Here is a 20,954-nt window from a genome sequence, read left to right as displayed (position 1 = left end):
GGCACTGAATGTTATGTTCACGTAAACAAAAATTTTCGCAGTAAATTTGATGACAAGGCGATACATGGTTATTTAGTTGGTTACGTGAATGACAGGGATGGTTTTAGAATATGGATTCCATCTGAAAGAAGAATCGTATCGAGTCACGACGTAAGATTTAAACCTGAGGTTACATGCAATTTGCGAATTTCTGAAGTTAAAGCTAAACCAGTGAAGCGCGCCACGCACGGCGAGCTAAGCTATAATATATATTACAGATTTATTCGCGCTGCATATCCCGAACGTATCCTGATTTTTCCCAGGATATAAGTTTTGTTGGTGGAGACATTGACCCAAATTTACTATGTATGTCTTTGTACTCACTAATAATGCTCAAAAAATTACGGGATCTGGATTGTAATGCATTTTTTTTTATAATTCTCATATCATAGTTGCGCGTGAAGTTAGGCGTATTGATGACAGTTGATTTTCAGTTCACCAACGGCAGGCGAGTCTTCGCGAATATCCTATGTATATCTCGAATATGCCTACCCGAGCGATATGGGAGCGATATATTTTTGCAAATATTTTGACGCGATGGCAGCGCCATGTGGTAGAATGAAGAAATATTAATGAAAGCAGTCGTGTTGACGGATGTCATTGGGTGCGTTCGGACGACTACAGCGGCTGGATAGCTGAGCCAGCAGTAGCTGTCAGACGTCACCGCTGGAAGCCAGCCGCTGAGAGATTTACTAAGCTTTCCCTATCACGGCTGGATGCAACCACTCAGCCGATTTCTGCTGCCAGCCAGCCGCTATGGTCGTCCGAACGCACCCATTGTCATTTCATCCAAGAATGCAAGGAAAAAAAATTTTAATTTCAATTTCAATGTATAATTTTTATTTTCGCCTAATTTTTCAGGGATCAAAAGACGCAAACAAAACATCTTTATACGTATATTCAAATAATAATTTGTATTAAGCAAACCTTAGTCAATACAGGTAATAGTGACAAATTAAAATGTGTTCCTCCTTATGATTTTTAAGATCATAAGATTAAACACCAAAAATTATGAATTTTCAGAAAAATGTAACATTTTGTTAATTATTTCTATATTACGTGATTATTTACTTTATTTATGGTACAAGAATTTTTAACCATTATTTTAATGAGTAAGATATTAAATAAAGCACATCATGTTTTCAAAAATGTTTATGCCTACAAAATTTTCAAATTTTTTCTAGCCTTCAAGTTTAATAATTTGTATCACAACTTACGCTGTAAATAAAGGGATGTAACAATTTATTATCTAGTCCATTAATTAACTACATTTATTTAATTACTAAAAATATGTAGGTAAAAAAGTATCATCTTCCTCCATAATTACTGTTTTTAAATAACTTTCTATGTTGTTCTGGATATTATTAAAATGAATTATAATGATATCATCAGCAAATAATTTTATCTTACTTCTAAATGTAGTAGCGATAATGAATTTATGCAAATAAAAAATAGTACAATAAGAACTGATCCCTCAGGTATTTGCATTGGGGTTTATAAATTTTACTTGAATAATTTTCTCTGTCATATCATACAGGGTGTCCAGAAAAGATTGGTCGGTCATAAATTATACCACACATTCCGGGGTCAAAAATAGTTTGATTGCACCTAACTTACCTTAGTACCTAAAAATGCGCTCATAAAAAAAATTTACAGCCCTTTGAAGTTACAAAATGAAAATCGATTTTTTTCAATATATCGAAAATTATTAGAGATTTTTTATTGAAAATGGACATGGGGCATTCTTATGGCAGGAACATCTTAAAATAAAATTATATAGGTAGTGAAATTTGTCCACCCCATAAACATTTTATCCTTAAGCCCCCCCCCCAAACTTTTGTGTATGTTCCATTTAATTCATTATTGTGGTACCATTAGTTAAACAATGTTTCTAAAACTTTTTTGCCTCTTAGTATTTTTTACATAAGCCAGTTTTTATCGGGATGCAGCTTCTTTTTTAAGATGTTTACATAAAAATTTTATGGGCGTTTTATTCCATTAATCCCCCAAATCTTTGTGTACATTCCAATTATACTATTATTTTGGTACCATTAAATAAACACAGTATTACAACTGTTTTGCCTCTTAGTCTTTTTTTGATAAGTCACCTTTTATCAAGATGTAACTTTTTTTTCAAAATATACCAAATGATCTAAATTATAAATAAATTTTCAGATTATTAACAGCTCTCTATAATCGTACTTAATCATATACAAATATGTGGCGGATTCAACAAATATTCAAAATATCTCGATAAACACTAGCTTATCAAAAAAAATACTAGGAAGCAAAAAAGTTTTAAAAATATTGTGTTTACCTAATAGTGCAACAATAATAATTTAATTGGAACGTACACAAAAGTTTGGGGGGTTTAAGGGAACAAAACCCCCATATTTTTATGGGGTGCACAAATTTCACTTTAATGTTTTTAAGATGTTGCCGCTATAAGAATGCCACATGTCCATTTTCAATAAAGAATCTCCTGAGCTTTCGATATATGAAAAAAAAATTGATTTTCAGTTTGTAACTTCAAAGGGCTGTAACTTTTTTTGTGTGCACTATTGTATATAGATAAGTGAGGTTTAATCAACCTATTTTTGACCCCAGAATCTGTGGTATAATTTATGACCAATCTTTTCGGGACACCCTGTATAATTTTGAAAAATGCCAGTAATTTCCTCTTATTTCAAAGCTACTTTGTTGACTTTTATTGATTAAGGTAATTCGATAAGTTGACTTTCCTTTTATTGTTTTTGTCAATCGATCAAACAGTTTATCCCTAGTAAATTTCATTAGATCATCTGTCGTTTTATCCAGTCTTTTTACCTTCTTTCCTTCCAAATAAAAAATATGCTTAGGCCTTTATGGAATGCTTCTAAATACATATTTGTATTTATTCCCAATCCATACCTATAATAATATGCCCATGATTTCACTCAATTAGCATAGTTATGTTGAAAATAAATAGTAAATTCTTTTGTAGTGCCATTGTTGTGAAGTTCATTTAGGGTATTTTCTAGAAGATTGCTAAATTCATTTTCACTGGTACTGTTCATTAGAAGTCTTAAACATTTATATACTTCAGCTTTAACTTATTGAGAGCCATTATTTACTGTTTTTAATTGTTTTTGCCAGTTTTGATCAACGTGCCAAGCACAAAATAAGCAAGGTAGCGGTAAACTCATTACACTTACCCAAGCATTATAGAAAACAGCATCATCATCACACATAAATACTTTAGCAGTTATAGATCCAGTTTCAGTTTTAATAATTTAAAAGAAATGGGCCATAAAAAATTTATCCGTTTTATTTGAAATTAAGTATGGCACAGGAATACCTTCTCCATACTCATCAACAAGAGTACTTAATAGAAAATCATAACTGTTTGTGCTATGTGTGGAATCTATACAAATGAGGTTTCTACCAAATTTCTTTAATAATTCAATCTGATACTGGGTCATTAAGATCAGAACAATATCGTCTTTCTTATACATATTATTTTCTGCTACTTTCGATTGTAATTTGTAATAAATTACAGGTGATTCATCACCTTATTTATTACACATATTATTTATCCAAGGAATCACGCTAACAGCATCATTTTGATGTAAATACATAGATTTATGTGTACAAAACTCCTTTTCAATTCAAGTAGTTTCATTTCATTTTGCAGATCTTTTCGATTCAACAAATTAATTCGTTTAATTAGCAGTCATGATACTTAGTTATAAGTATTTTCAATGATAGTGTAGCCTACCAATTTATTAGAAACATTAATAACAACAGACACAGGTCTTTTTTTTAATGTGAGTTAACATAAACTATTTGCCATGGTCTTCAGGCCATAAATGTACATAATATTTTGTAGCAATGCAATTATTCTTACTTTAAGGTGATTCTGGATATGCTCTAAGTCAGTTGATGTTGACATCCATCCAAAATGCATTACCTGCTACTCTAGAAGAAATATTCATCACAGAAGAACTGAATCCTCTATAGAGAGATGCAATGGGATTTTAAAATGGAGGCATAGAATTTTACACTCCAACCATGGCTGAATAAAATAAATAATAATGCATGCACTGTGCTGCACAATTTGTGCATTGGTATGCATAATGTACCCCCTATTGGTTTAGGTGATGAAGAAAACAATCATATAGATATTGATTATGGAAATGTCAATGGAATAAATATAGAAGGTAGAATTCGTGATAGAGATCTGCTCACAGGAAGAAGACTCCAACAAATGCTAATTCAAATTAATTTTAGAAATTAATTCAATAAGTTTGGAAAAATGTATGTTCTGTGTTATTTGTACTTTATGTAAATATTGTTCTGAAGCTATTTTCTTGTGGCATTTTTATGATTAACTATTTAGATGGGAAATAAGCCACAATTAAGTTGAAAAAAATAATTTTATTAACGTTTCGACGTCCAAATCGGGTGTCGTTGTCAAAATACAAAAGACTACTAAATTAAACAAAAATGTTGCTAAGTAAAAAATTCTTCTAATAATTTATTTAATCTGACTCATTTATATTGGCAATTCAGACATATATTATACATTTTAAAGTAGAAGACTTTAAAATGATATTGCCAATATTTATGAGTTGCGTTCCTGGGACGACTTAACTGAAAGATAGTTCATTCGATTACATGAAATCAACCTCAACTCAAGAATATCCATCACAAAAAAAATCATAGCATGTGATCTGTCTTTAAAAAGACAACCAAATGCAAAAAAAGTGATTTACTATGGAATCTCTAACGCGAGAATTTTACTGTCATCGTTGCATTTGGTTGTCTTTTTAAAGACAGATCACATACTATGATTTTTTTTTGTGACGGATATTCTTGAGTTGAGGTTGATTTCATGTAATCGAATGAACTATCTTTCAGTAAATTCGTCCCAGGAACGCAACTCATAAATATTGGCAATATCATTTTAAAGTCTTCTACTTTAAAATGTATAATATATGTCTGAATTGCCAATATAAATGAGTCAAATTAAATAAATTATTAGAAGAATTTTTTACTTAGCAACAACATTTTTGTTTAATTTAGTAGTATTTTGTATTTTGACAACGACATCCGAGTTGGGTGTCGAAACGTTAATAAAATTATTTATTTAATTGTGGCTTATTTCCTATCTAAATAGTTAATTATGTAAATATGTAGTGTGTTAGCTGTTGTTTTATGAACAACATAAAACATTATGTGAAATATTGATTGTATGTTATCCATGACACAGAACAAAAGTTAAAATGCATGTTTTTACATTTGTAGCCTTTTAATAACCTTATCATAATATAATAAAATAAATGCAAAGAAATTTATGTCTCAGTAAGTTGGAACCATGGACGTATAAATAAAGATATATCTTTATTTATACGTCCATGGTTGGAACCATATGAAAAACTTTTTTATTATCAATTTTAGGAACAAGTTATTCTTTATAAAAGCTTTGCATGATTTGAAACCTTTAAACAACCATCAAATATAAAAAATTTTCAGTTGTATACTAGGTTTGTCAAAAAATATGAATTTTATTAAAGAGTAAACTACCTTTCATTTTTCACAATATCCAAAATTATTATTAACCCTAGAACCACGAAGTGGGGTCACCTGTGACCCCACCGCTCAAATTTTTTTGACATGCGAGTTACTCCGATGATACGTATGTTTTTATGAAAGTTCACATTTAGTCGTAAATGCAGCACATTTCTGATTTTTGACCCCACCTGAGGATAGAAAAGGCTGCTATATTTGTGTTTACTGTGCAGAACATCAATTTAGTATTTGTAAAGATTGTAAATAATATAAAAATAAACTATTCAACTTCTAACTTTGTTTATATCAATGATATCTTATAAAGTATATCGACGGCGGAAAGGCAGGACCTCATAACTGAAAATGAGTTTCTTAGCTTTTCGCTTTAGAATAAGTGTATGTGTAATAGGTGCTGATACACTTATTCTAAAGTGAAAACCGAAGTAACTCATTTTATACAAATTTTTCAGTTATGAGGTCCTGCCTTTCTGCCATCGATATGTCAAATATAAGTGCTTTTATATTTTGACTTACTCTGTATATTAGTATTGCTTATTGTTATGTAACAATACAATTTCTGATTAGAAATCGAATCCTTTATGTTTGCTAAATAAGTTTAAAAAATATTGAAATGTCGTTTATTTTTAAAAATATTTTTGGGGTCGCTGGTGACCCTACCTTGTGAAATTCAGTTCATTCAAAATAAGATAGGAGGTTTTCATACTAAAGCCATCGATACATAGGTTATTATAAAATGATGGTTTGTTTTAATAAAGCAAATAATTTGAAAGTGTCTGAATATAGTTTATTAAACACAATTATTACAAAATCAAATTTAAACCTTGCATGAATTTCTTTTTGTAACACCACCTATATACAGCATCAATTTCATATTTGTTGGTAATGAGAAGATGAGGTGCATCAACATTCAATTGATGGGCAAATTATCATCAATTGCTAAGTTATGTAACACTGCACTAGCCCTTATAAATGGGACTATATCTCTAATATTTCTTAATGGATGGTGATACAGCTGCCTATAAATCTTTGTTTGAGAAATCCAAAACAATGCTCTATCCCATATGTATTTTTGAACAATAATTATAATTTCTTTACTGTCTTGTTAAATGACCCTTGTCTTTAACTGGAGTCAAAAAATGTTTAAACATGTGTATTCACTATCACCTAAAATATAGTATTCACCACATCTTTGTGGAAGAGCTGCAAACAAATTGGATCTCCTTAAAACTCTGCTATAGTGTACAGAACCTGGATATACAACAAATATATCCCTGATCATTTTCTCGTGATCATAAACCATTTGTGCCTGAAACAAAAATATGTGCCTATTGAGTGATATGAATATAAAAATTAACTGCATTCTCAAAATTGTGGGTCCAAGCACAGATCTTCTGTAAAGCTTATCAATATAGGTATATTAAATGCACTTTAAGCGCCAGACTCCACTTGTGATTTGTAGTTGTGCGATAGTTTTGTCCCAAAGATTGAACACATTGTTTCAAATACAAGTCAATCCATTTACGACTAAATAATCATGGATTGACTTGTATTTGAAACAATGTGTTCAATCTTCGCGACTGCAAATCGCAAGTGGAGTCCGGCGCTAACCCTTAACTACAGAGATCAGATATTTATTACCGGTGGGCATTCCTACAATGCAAATTTTGTGGTAACCTCACCACTTAAGTTCATGTGTCTCTGTACCTCTCGGGCAGTTTGTATATCAGTACTAGTCAAAGCGGGTAGTGTGTATTGTCAATATTTTTTTCTTTTGTAACCCACATAAAAATCTTAACCGGTAAAAATTACCAGAGGTCTGTTTTAAGTAAGTATTAATTAGTCTTACATGGGTGAAATGTGAAATGTTTATATTTTTTTGTGTTTTTATGGAAAAAGTGAAGAAATGGACTGTGGAAATCATCGGGGACCTTTAATGAAGATTAAATTTGGAGGAGGAAACTTTGCAAAAATGGAATTGCCATTTAATTTTGTCACAATTTAAACTCTTGCAGATTTTTTTTCATGGATGTATAAATTTTTGTAAATGCTATTTTCTGTTTCTTTGTAATTCTATGTTAGGTTTATTTGTTACAAAAATCAAAATTTTTGTTCATAGCATTTATGGCCGTTTGTTCCAATAGACCAAAAATGTTACCACAATTATCGTTTATTAGATTATTCTTTAAAAAACTTGTATTATATTATTAAAAATCACTCATTTCACCAGCTCTCCCATATCTAGAGACTCCAGAAAAATAATAATGCATAATTTTTATGTTTTCTTTTTATTAGCTTTACCTATATATCGACTCTATTTTATAATGACCGGTAAAAAATACTGGGGCTCTGTAACATTGTAATAATGGAATGTCTGTAATTAAGGGTTAAAATGTATTTGTTGGTGAGGAGGACAACTTATTGTATCTATCATTGTCTAATGAAAATTTCTGTTAAATTGTTTCATATTTATACACATTTAAAATAATATCCAATGTCTTTGGGTAATAGATAGTACAGATAGTTTAGAGAGGTTTGAAAACTATGAATGGATAACTGGCCCTATTTGTATACATAAACTAATTTTCAAATAAATTGCATGTCTAAGGCCCGGTTTTTCAGTGAGAGGTTAAAATGTTGGTTAGCTAACCTAGTTTAAATTTTAACCAATATTTTAACTGTCCTAGCATTTTTCAGTGCTTTAAACCAAGTTTAAAAAATTTCAGTTAGCTAACCACTTTTTTTCTTATGTTGGCTGCAGTAATTGTACTTGCGCATGTGCAATTCGAGAAATAATGAGCAATTTGACAGAAAAAAAGAATGTGTGTGTACTTTGTACGCACGTAAGAAGTTATACTTCTATAATATGATTTCAACGAAATAAATATACTTTCAACAGGTTATTTGTATTTAAAGATTAAACTAATTTTTACTTACTACTTTCCAAAAATTTTTATTAAAACAATACTAAAATAAAAAAAAGTTAGATAACACAAGGATTTGAACCAGGGACCTCTCGATCTCCGGTCGAACGTGCTACCACTGAGCTAAATCCCTTTGCTTTGACAGGTTACAAGATTTCTCATACATACTGACAAAATACTTTAAAATTTAAAGGAAATATACTTACTATTATTATAAAATATTTTATTACTGAGGAAGACAAATCCAAAGACACAAAAATTATAATAATACATTTACTAAAAACACTAATATATTCTTTTAATGACTTATTTGCGCTGATACATACCTACATAATTTGAAAGATTAGCAACGAACTACATACTGTCTGTCCTGCGCATGCACCAGGCAAGTATAAAATTTCACCCTCGATCGCAAAGAAGTATAACTTCAAAGGAATATATAAAAACAATTTCATAACCAAATTAAAAAAAAATGTTTAATGGAATATCAAGTTCGGATTCTTTATTTAGTTCATAGCATCTACCTCGGTTTCATAACAGAAGAGACCATTTACAATTACTGGGACGATTTAGAATTTTTTTGCCGATTTCGTTTGTCAAAGACCAGGGTGATATCGCTATTGGAAATTAGTAGCCAGGAAATAAGAAGTCGAACTGTGTAGTAAATAATTATTTTGCTGTATAGACATAATTATCTTTTAAAAATATTACTAGGAATCATGCATTAAATCCTGTTAAAGTATGTGTAAACATAGATACCTGCTACAGTTATAAAAACATATTTCCTTACAATTCCTTCCTATTATAATAACCATAATAATATATAATTTTCTTATAATAATAACAAGGAAGAATACTTCCCACGATAAAAACAAAATACCTAACTATTCTCTTCAAAATAAACATTCCAAATTCGACTCTGATGCATTCACTGCACCCATGCACAAGCGTAACCACAAAATTCGGAGTTAAACCATCTAACGAGTATCGGTTAAAATCTTGGTTAATTTAAACGGGCTTAGGGCCGGTTTTTCAGTGCTGGGTTAACCCAGATTTTTCGGTCACCGAAATTTTTATGGTTAATCAGTTTTTCAATACTAGGTTATCGCTTAAACCCGTTTAAGTTGACGAAGATTTTAACCGATACTCGCTATCATAGGTGGTTTAACTCCGAATTTTCCGACAGACGTTTATCTATATTTGCTGACAGAAGAGGTTAGTTAAATTATGACATTTTGTGTTATCGCGGGAAATATTGTATTAGGTATGTATTATTATATTCTTGATTATATCTTCATCAGATGAAGAATCGGAACTTAAATGCATTAATCATTTTTGTAATGTTATGTTATTTGTTATTTATAAAATAGGTTATGAAATTCTATTTTGTTTATTTTTCTGTCAAAAATCTATAGAATTTCACATCTTGGTTTAAAGCACTGAAAAACGATATAAGGGTTAAAATATTGGTTAAAATTTAAACTAGGTTAGTTAACCAAAATTTTAACCGCTCACTGAAAAACCGGGCCTTAATCTCTAACCTAGTACTGAAAAACTGATTAACCATAAATATTTCGGTGACTGAAAAATAAATAGGTTAACCCATCACTGAAAAACCGGCCTTAACCCTGTTTAACTAGGTTAACTCTGTATATGTAATTACAAAAATATTACATATTTTTACCTGTATTGAATATTTTTGTTCCTATTTTAATATGAATCTGGATCTTCCTTTGGTTTATCGATTTTCACATAAGCCCCCTGGGAAATTGCAATAACGAAAATATCTTTAAATAGTCTGTTTTTCATTGTCATTTACTCATTTGGCCAACGAACGTATTCAGCAGATAAAAAAGTGATTCTCCTTACTATTTTGTGTAAACAACTTTTGGATGTGTTGAATGGACCTGTAACATCTCTAAAAGTAATTACCTCATTAGCATGAAAATGGTCAAACATTTTAACGGAGAAATCTTTTGCGAATCTCCTTTTTGATAATGAGAATATTTAGAGTGCCTAAATCTTTCTGATAAGCTTACCTACTACTTTTACTCTGATGATGCCAAAATGTTCCAGGACATACTTATCGCCATCGAACAAAGGCACAGTTTCCTCAAAATAATCTAAATTTTTTGGTACTCCCTAAGTGTCAATTCCTTCTAAATTCTCATCGCTGGATGGATGTAAAATGATCACTCATCTGTAAATAACAATAATTCATTAATAAATTAATACATACTGATAAAACTAATATGTGTACTGTTTTTAGTTCCATATTTATAATGTATTAAAATGTAATAAATACTTACTTTTTTATCTTATTTTTACCACTAAAAAAATGTAAGATTTAGTTATATTTATATAAAAATATGTATTATCACCTCTAAAAATAAATAAGTAATAAGTTAACCAAAAAGTTTTTGGCAAAAAAACAACAATCAAACCAAAAATCTGACAATTTACAGTCAGGAATTGTCAACTGTCTCTTGTCTCCACCAACAAAAGTCAAAGAGACATGCAGCGCGAATAAATCCGAAATCTGAAATATATATTATAGCTTAGCTCGCCGTGCGTGGCGCGCTTAACCAGAATCAGTCGGAATGTTTTAGTGTAAATGAAAAGAAGGGAAAAGTGGTATCAATGAAATTGTGAAATCAAGAAGTGAATAGAGAAGAAAGAAGCGATGATGGTGTTTAAGAATCTAAGCGTTACAATATGCGTGTTAGAAAGAAACCAAAATTTTTTGGCTTATCTACTTTTCACGTTGAGGGAGAGTGTTACAATATACAACGTTAAAAGTAGATGTTGCTCTATAGTTGTACATACTCTATGTAATGACAGTATTGATAATAGAAGTAATGTCAATGTCAGAAAATTATAAAATATAATGTCAGTCAAGTTTCCTATTGTCCTGTAATTAAGAATAAATTATAATCGTTGATGGTCATTTAGTTAGCTCACCTAACTCATTTTATAACAGTTACAACTACTGAATAGTCTTTGGATATATGGAATAGTAATGGTTTTAAGCGATAGAACTCAAAGTACAACCAAATGGGGGGGGGGGGTTAAAACCCCCATGGCTACGCCTATGGCCCTGGACGTAGATTCGGCAGACCAATCTTAGGAAATGAACTGGTTTAACGTCAGTTGACCTATTTCGAGCTGCCATGAATAGAATAAGATGGGTAAAATCGCCAACATCACTAGAAAAAAGCTATCTCATATCTAGATGTTCGAATTTTGTTTATATTCTAAATATCTTACTGAAGAGTTTGTGTGGCCCCCCGCAATTTTGTTCATTTGTTTCCACACTATTTATTACTGCTGGGGTAAAACTGTTTAATATTGATTTAAAAAATTTTCCACGATTTCTTTATTGCTTGTTTTACTACTTTTCTACTAATAGCTCTTAATTTCGTATATTCCAGAAGACTTTCTTGTGTTTTCTGTTTTTTTTTATATATTGAAAGCTATGTGAGTATTTTTTTCTAATAGCATCTTGACAGTGATTGTTTACCCCTATAAGATTTCTTACTATTTTCTTTTTTCCGATCAAATAATCTGCTGCAGAAAGTATGACGGAGGAAATAGTTATTTATGAAACAGTTCGTGAAGTACCTATGCTTTTTGCGAACGCACGCGATGTTTAGAGCAAGAGCGACAGCGGAGCGAGTGCTATACATCGCGTAAGTTCGCAAAAAGTACTTCACGCACAGTTTCATACAATATTTTACATAATAAACACATAAAAAACTGTAATTCTTCGTCAATGGAATTCATTTCTATTCTACAATTTTTAGACCTTTGACATTTAAAAATTCTATCTTCTTTCAAACCACAAAACTTTCAAAACTTTTGTTGTAATTTATTGCTCACATGTCATCACCATGACAACGCGAAAGTTAAGGATATTTGATTATATGACAGTGTGTCAAAAACAGTGCGAAAAACTAAATCCCATTTAAAATACATTGTTACTTCACGCACACTTTAAATCCTTCACGCACTGCTATCTATAATGACAGTTTTCACAAACTAAAAACTGATACATAATATCAGATAGAGTAGATAAATTTATTTATCTACTCTTATGTCATACATATTATGTATAAGTTTTTAGTTTGTGAAAACTGTCATTATAGATAGCAGTGCGTGAAGGGTTTAAATAAGTGTGTGTGAAGTAGCAATGTATTTTAAATGGCATTTACTTTTTCGCACTGTTTTTTGGCACACTTTCATATAATCAAATATCCTTAACTTTCGCGTTGTCATGGTGATGACATAATGAGCAATAAATTACAGCAAAAGTTTTGACAGCTTTGTGGTTTGAAAGAAGTTAGAATTTTTAAATATCAAAGTTCTAAAAATTGTAGAATAGAAACGAATTCCAGTGACGAAGAGTTACAATTTTTTTATTTGTTTATCGTAGATAAAATATTGTATGAAACTGTGCGTGAAGTACTTTTTGCGAACTTACGCGATGTATAGCACTCGTACCGCTGTGGCTCGTGCTCTAAACATCGCGTGCGTTCACAAAAAGCATACTTCACGAACTGTTTCATAAATAACTATTACTGAATTTTTATACCTATTGTCATTATGAGATGGATCTGAAAAAGAATTCAATTGATTCTCAAATCAAAATATTTTTTTATAAAATTTATTTAACCTACACAAATAATGTTATAAATAAATAAAAAATTTACTTTCTTAATAACTGCTGAATTTCAGCTTCACTTTTTCCTTTTGTCTCCGGTACGACAAAATACACAAACAACAAGACAAGTATAATAAACACAGTCAATCCACTAAAACAATAGGACAAGCCGTATTGGGAAAAGACTAATCGAAAAGCCAACGTAAGCACAAAAGAAGTAACAAAGCTTGTAAATGTAGCAATGGATGCACCACTTGCTTTGACACTGTGGATGAACATTTCTCCCATGACTGCAAAGGGCATGGCAGATATACCTAAATTAAACATTAACATGTAGAAGAACAAGCTAGCTACAGGTAGCCAAGATATATTTTCTACGTTGTAATGACTCTCATTTAAAAAGAAATATATAGTAAGAGTAATATGGGACATTAAAATACCGACACTTGAAAATATCAACAAAGTCTTTCGACCAAATTTTTCTGCTATGAAGACAGTGATAACAGTACCTATAACTTGCAGGAGTCCTGTTACATTTGTTGTTAAATAAACAGACATGTTGGAACCAGTTGCTCGGACAATGGCTTCCAAAAATGCCACTATTGGGTTGATCCCAGCGACCTGCAAAGCATTTACCAACCCAACTACTATGATCAAAGCCTTCCTTAGATGTTTGTCTCTAAACAGATCCAAGACTCCTTTCTTTTCTGCTGCGTGTAGTTCCAAAGATTTTGTTATCTCTTGTAGTTCTTCCTTGACATCATCTGTGTTTCTAAGCCTCTGTAGTACTTTCAAGGCTTCTTTATGCTTACCTACAGCTACTAGAAAAACCGGAGACTCAGGTATAAATAAGCCGAAGATAAATATAAACATAATCAAGGGGACAGTACAAAGGAGAGTTAGAAGTTTTATCGAACAAAGGGGACCTATGAGAAGACAATAGAGAATCCCACAGTTTAGAGCCACGCTGAAAATTGATGAGATGGTGCCTCTATTATGTATCTCGGAAATTTCGGCCAAATATAAAGGAAGGATAGCAAAGGAGGTCCCTAAAACCATACCCATAATAAACCTAGCGGCATAATAGATCCTAACATCATTCGCAAAGCATACCGCGACCAAGCAAATTAATTTTGGGACTGCAATTGCTAACATGGTCTTCTTCCTTCCCAAAGTGTCACATAATTTGCCTGCTATTAATGGCCCCACGGCTGCGCCCAAGGGGTATAGCGACGCCACCCATGATTCTTGTGTTGGGGTTGCTGGTTTGCCTAGTGGGTTTATTGACATGTCGTCGGAGGAGATCTTTTGTAGGGCGGAGGAGGTCCAACTGAAGCCGCTGGCTACGGTGAAGCTTAGTAGGTTCACTGAAAAAGTACAAATAATTTAATAAATTAACGCTAAAATGAAAGTTTTGCTTTGTTTTTGTTTTTTTATTTTTTATTTTCACGGGACAAGCCCAATACAGTTACAATTTTTTACAAATTTTGGAACAATTTAGTAGATACTAAATATAAGTCATATATACAGGGTGTCCCGAAAAGATTGGTCATAAATTATACCACGCATTCTGGGGTCAAAAATAGTTCGGTTGAACCTAACTTACCTTAGTACAAATGTGCTCATAAAAAAAGTTACAGCCCTTTGAAGTTACAAAATGAAAATCGATTTTTTTCAATATATCGAAAACTATTAGAGATTTTTTATTGAAAATGGACATGTATCATTCTTATGGCAGGAGCATCTTAAAACAAAATTATAGTGAAGTTTGTCCACCCCATAAAAATTTTATGGGGGTTTTGTTCCCTTAAATCCCCCCAAACTTTTGTGTACGTTCCAATTAATTCAATATTGTGGTACCATTAGGTAAACACAACGTTTCTAAAACGTTTTTGCCTCTTAGTATCTTTTCGATAATCCAGTTTTTTTCGAGATGCGGCTTTTTTTTTAATATATTTACTTAAAAATTGTATGGGGGTTTTGTTCCTTTAAAGCCCCCAAATGTTTGTGTACTTTCCAATTAAACTATTATTGTGGTACCATTAGTTAAACACAGTGATTTTAAAACTTTTTTGCCTCTAAGTATTTTTTTGACAAGTCACCTTTTATCGAGATGTGGCTTCTTTTTTAAAACATACCTAAAAATGCAAATTATAAATAAATTTTCCGATTATTAACAGGTCTCTATAATCGTACTTAACCATATACAAATATGTGGTGGATTCGACAAATATTCAAAATATGTCGATAAACACTGGCTTATCGAAAAAGTACTAAGAGGCAAAAAAGTTTTAAACATATTGTGTTTAACTAATGGTGCCACAATAATAATTTAGTTGGAACGTACACAAAAGTTTGGGGGGGTTTAAAGGAACAAAACCCCCATAAAATTTTTATGGGGTGCACAAATTTCACTTTAATTTTTTTTTAGGATGTTGCTGCCATAAGAAGGACCCACATGTCCATTTTCAATAAAAAATCTCTAAGAGTTTTCGATATATGAAAAATAATCGATTTTCATTTTGTAACTTCAAAGGGCTGTAACTTTTTTTGTGTGCAATATTGTATATAGGTAAGTGAGGTTCAATCAACCTATTTTTGACCCCAGAATCTGTGGTATAATTTATGACCAATCTTTTCGGGATATACCCATATACCCTGTATATGCTCTAATTTCGTCATAACTGTAAAACCTGTTACTCCCATTAATAGCTCTAATTTTAAATCATAAAAACCTAAGGAATTTATTTTGAACTTTTTCAATTTTTTCTGCGTAAACATTATAGTAAGGTGACCAAATACTACAACAGTATTCCAAGTGAGGTCTAAAAACAGAACAGTATAACAATTTTAGGGTATTGGGACTTTTAAAATCATAGCAGTTTCGTTTTATGAAGCCAAGCATCTGTAATGCCTTTGAAATAATAGAATCGATATGATCTGCGAATTTTAGCGATTTGTCAAACAGTATTCCAAGATCTCTTATTGTATTAACACAATCTAGTGGTGTGTTATAAACTTAGTTTATATTCAAACGGAATATACGTTCTACCTTGATAAAAACTAATTTTATGGCACTTTTTGACATTTAGCTCCATTTCGTTTTCTTTACACCAACCCTCTATTTTATTTAATTGAAATTGCAGATTTTCGGAATCGTCAGGACTAGATATTTTCGAAAAGATTTTTAAATCATCCGGAAACAAAAGCTTACCACAGTTTATATCTGCAATATCATTTATAAATATAATAAATAATAGCGGACCCAGATGTGAACTCTGAGGGCCACTAGAACTGACAACTACATCCCGAGATAGACAATCCTGGATCCTTACTGCTTGGCGCCTTCCTATTAGGTAGCTTTCCAGCCATTCAAGCAGTTTCCCATTTACTCCAGCAGCTTCTGCTTTAGACAATAGGATGTTATGATTTACCCTGTCAAATGCCTTGGAGTAGTCTGTATAAATAGAATCAATTTGATACCCTCCCTCCAAAGCACTTATTGACAGCGCATCCAAATAGCAAAGAAGATTTAATTCCGATGATTTGTGTTCCTGAAAACCATATTGCTCATCTACTGGAAACAATTTGAAACATACCGAGAGGAAGTCCGACACTAAGCTTTCAAATAACTTAGGAATAGTACTTAATACAGAAATTGGTCTGTAATTATTTGTAATGTCGGATCTACTACCAGCTTTATGTATTGGCGTTAAAAAACTTAATTTCCAAGGATCAGGAAAGTAACCAGTATACAAAGAAGAATTAAAAATGTTCCACAATGGTCTTGCCAAAATAAAACTTCATTTCTTTAAAACTATAGGAGGTATTTTGTCATGACCAGGACCTCTGTTCACATCTAACGCCATCTTAAGTAAATTAAAATGCTTCCTTTTTAGCGGACGCTTATATTAGATATTAATGACCCAACATCATTTTTACAAGATGAAACACTCGATGTTGCTATAAAAGATAGAAACATACAGGGTAGAAAAGCCAAATCCATACTTACGATGTCGGGATAGTATCACGAGGTTTTTTCCTGGTTTTCCCTCATGATTTACTATGGAGTCTCTAGCGTGAGAATTTTACTGTCACCATTGCATGTGGTTGTCTTTTTAAAGACAGATCACATCATATGATTTTTTGTGACGGATATTCTTGAGTTGGGGTTGATTTCATGTAATCTAATGAACTATCTTTCAATAAAGTCGTCCCAGGAACGCAACTCATAAATATTGGCAATATCAGTTTAAAGTCTTCTACTTTAAAATGTATAATATATGTCTGAATTGCCGATATAAATAAGTCAGATTAAATAAATTATTAGAAGAATTTTTTACTAAGCAACATATTTGTTTAATTTATTAATATTTTTTGTATTTTGACAACGACACTGGATTTGGGGGTCGAAACGTTAATAAAATAATTTTTTTAGTAAAATTGTGGCTTATTTCCCATCAAAACTAGTTATGTAATTGCAAAAATGCCACAAGAAAATAACTTCAGAACAACATATTTATGGTATGCAATTTCATAGAACTCTTCAGAGCAGCAGTAGATAGAGTAAAGATAGTAATGCTGATATCCAACGTCTGATTGGGAGACTTCACTTTAAGAAGAAGATTATTGCGCACTTACAGAAATAAATAGGTAGTCCATGACATGTAATTTTTAAAGAATGACAAATGCATATTTTAGGCAGAAACATTTCTATTACTTTCAATAAAGACTTTTAACATCTTATCACTTAAGCGTGTTGGTAATACAGAACAGTTAATAATTATGTTTGTTAAAAAGATAAAAATAATCTTGCAGCAATATAACTTTAAATATTTATATCTATTTAACTTAAATTCTTGACAAATTCTTGCTAATTATTTTGCATTGTTAAGATTAAAAAAAGAACCAAATATTTAATATAACACAATACGTCGTATATTTTTTTTGTAAAGACTAGGTTAATATGAGTTTATACAGGGTGCTGCATTAGTGTGAGGAAGTCCAATTCCTCATTTGTATTAAGAGATATGAAAAACATTAATTTGTTAAGTAAAAGTTGGAGCATAGATAGGGCCAGATGGAATACTTGCCGAAATGTTGAAGGAGGGGAGTGACATTATTCTCGAAGAATTGAAAAATCTTTTCAACGAATGCCTTCACAGAGGAGAAGTCCCAGATGATTGGAAAGAAAGATTGACAACAATTATCTTCAAAAAAGGAAACAGGGGAGATCTGAACAACTATAGGCCAATCTCCCTGCTGTTCCAAATGTAAAATCTGTTTATGTATGAGAGTATGAGTAATAACTAATAGGTTAACGTCGAAGCTTAATAGGCTATCAACCGGTAGAGCAGGCCGGGTTCCGAAAGGGTTAGAGTACAGCGGATCATCTTCTTACAATCAGAACGCTAATAGAGAAAGCCATTGAATATCACTTGAACTTATATATTGGCTTCGTTGATTATGAAAAGACATTCGACTCCATAGAACTTTGGGTAATAGAGAGAGCTGCAGGATAGATTCCTGATACAGAATGCCCATACATCATATTTACAAGACAGCTACAATGAAAATACAAATAGATGAGAAAACCAAAGCTATACCAATCAACAGAGAAGTTCGCCAGGGAGACGTTATCTCACCAAAGCTATTCACACTGGGACTGGAAGACCTGTTCAAAGACATTAACAGGGCAGATAGAGGAATACATAAAACTGAGTCATTTGAGATATGCTGACGACATTGTAATATTCGCTACAAGTTTCGAATAATTCGATGATGACGCAACTATTTCAAGCTTCGGAAAAGGTAGGTCTTAAGATGAACTTGAAAAAAAAAATGACGAATACACCGAACATTAGAAAAATAACGTTGAACGACATACATTTAGAAGCAATAAGTGAATACATCTACTTGGGACAGATAATGAAAGTTAACAAAGAAAATCAATCTGCCGAAATATCCAGAAGAATAAGTGTGATGCCGAATCACAATTACACAAGAATGAAATAAGCCAAAAGTGTGAGGTGTGAGACATTGTTGTATAGTGTTCCCATTATTATTCAATATATATTTAGAGCACATTTTGAACTTAACGTTAACTGATATAGACGAGGGAATACTTATAAATGGGGAAAGATTAAAGAGCATAACATACGCTGATGACACTGTCAAAGAAAAACTAGAGACAAAATAGTTGATGAGGCTCATGGAAGAACATAGATGGCCAAAAAAATCTTTTGACTGCACTCCATCACGTAGGAGGACAAAAGGAAGACCACCAGCTACTACATGATACAAGATTTTAAGTTTAACATAAAGAGTTCTTACCTACAATAGCAGACATGTACAAAAACCAGCGACTTCTTTTCTCTTGTGAGTTTCCATTTTTTAGATTGTCCCGTCTGTCTATGCTAAGGCTCCTATAAACAGGCTCAGTGAGTCGAGTATGCTCGTCAGCCATTTTTGCGAAAATTCTCCCAAATAAGACGACTGCACTAATACTAAGTCATACTCAATTTAACATATCAACCTGTGTCACTAGTTTCTTCTGAATAGATAATGTGTTCAAAAATATTTATATACTTAATCTTTATTAAGTCATAATGTATTTACTTTTGATTGTTTGACATATTTTAACTCTTTTGTGTTTAGTTTCTTTTTTACATTATCTTGATAAGGTTTATTAGGGTACTTAATATGCGTGAAAAAGACACCTAAGAGGCACTGTAATTAACTTATTTTGATAAAACTATTTCTTATAGGTAGTCAATTTGTTTTTTATGAGATGTAAAAAGTGGATCTTTTTACCTCATGTCGTTACTGAATAATTATAGTAATATAAGTTAATTTATATTAGGAACGATTAAAAACAAAACAAGAACAACAGAGATGGAATTCCTATGGAGAAGCTGCAGAATAACAAGAAGGGATATATAATAAATAACATAGAGATTAATAAAATAATTGGAATTAACTCAGCACTGCCGAAGCGTCCATGTAACCACTGTTACCATTGGTGACAGTTAAAAATCTTGCAAATAAATATTTTATGACGATGAATAATTCTATTTACCAATATTTTTAACAATAGAAATATATTATTATATTATGTGGTAATAGTACCTAACCCAGTAAATAGCCAACTACTCGTAGACACGAAAATATTGGCGAGTTTATGTGACTCAGCTGCATTTTATTATACTCTGTTACCAGACTCATTTCTGGTTACAATGGTTATATACCCACCGCTGGCGCTCGGGACCGGCTAGTGACTGAAAATTTTGAAGAAGCAACGGCATAAGCGCGCTGTATATCAGTAGCGCTGTTACCACATTTAAAATTGGTGACAGTACCTATAAAAAGTGTGCGTGCAGTTAACCGTGGATGAGTGTCGCTTCTTAATCGATCAACTACTTGAAAAGTAATTATCCTTGTATAATTTTGAAGAAGAAAATGAGACTAAAAATGAAAGACCTATTTTAAACAATTTAAAAAAGGAATCAACAAAAGTAGTTCGATATTTTAAATTTAGTTGGTACAGTGAAGATCCTTGGTTATATTATGGTTGCAAGAAAAATATACTGTATTGTTGGTCATGTCTTCTGGTTTCTACAAAAAAATGGGTGGACCAGGTTCACGATTTAAATAGTGTTAGATTTTTAAAAAGGAGAGATGAAATTTCTCCGTTACCTACATGTAAGATGTATACCCAATTTGATTCAGTTTGGCAAAACAAAAATCAAAAGTTCTCTTAACCA

General features: G+C 31.8%; 1 protein-coding gene and 2 long non-coding RNA genes across 3 annotated transcripts; 1 reads left to right on the top strand and 2 right to left on the bottom strand.

Moving 5' to 3' along the window:
* The first annotated feature begins 216 nt into the window (after positions 1–216).
* Positions 217–5,884, top strand: LOC126889299 (uncharacterized). The gene is made up of 2 exons (XR_007699974.1): positions 217–980; positions 3,932–5,884. It is a non-coding gene; the product is annotated as an uncharacterized LOC126889299 (long non-coding RNA).
* Positions 5,885–6,372: 488 nt separating this feature from the next.
* Positions 6,373–12,354, bottom strand: LOC114342109 (uncharacterized). Its single transcript, XR_007699973.1, has 4 exons — positions 10,841–12,354; positions 10,571–10,731; positions 10,216–10,449; positions 6,373–6,916 (listed from the first exon to the last, which is right to left on the bottom strand). It is a non-coding gene; the product is annotated as an uncharacterized LOC114342109 (long non-coding RNA).
* An 824-nt stretch (positions 12,355–13,178) lies between these two features.
* On the bottom strand, positions 13,179–19,790 carry LOC114342122 (facilitated trehalose transporter Tret1). Its single transcript, XM_028292910.1, has 2 exons — positions 19,525–19,790; positions 13,179–14,558 (listed from the first exon to the last, which is right to left on the bottom strand). Exons 1-2 carry the CDS (start codon positions 19,655–19,657, stop codon positions 13,237–13,239), a joined length of 1,455 nt encoding a protein of 484 aa, XP_028148711.1. The 5' UTR covers positions 19,658–19,790; the 3' UTR covers positions 13,179–13,236.
* Between the last annotated feature and the right edge of the window lie 1,164 nt (positions 19,791–20,954).

This window comes from Diabrotica virgifera, chromosome 8 (genome assembly GCF_917563875.1).
Source record: "Diabrotica virgifera virgifera chromosome 8, PGI_DIABVI_V3a".
Lineage (NCBI taxonomy): Eukaryota > Metazoa > Arthropoda > Insecta > Coleoptera > Chrysomelidae > Diabrotica > Diabrotica virgifera.
The sequence above is the reverse complement of the archived record's forward strand: the minus strand, read 5'-3'. Positions and strand labels throughout refer to the sequence as shown.

Excerpts from the sequence above, each read along its gene's own strand:
- LOC114342122 (XM_028292910.1), bottom strand. The coding sequence starts at position 19,657 with ATGGCTGACGAGCATACTCGACTCACTGAGCCTGTTTATAGGAGCCTT. Across the intron at positions 14,559-19,524 it reads GTACATGTCTGCTATTGTAG|TGAACCTACTAAGCTTCACC; the intron begins GTAAGAACTCTT and ends GTACTTTTTCAG.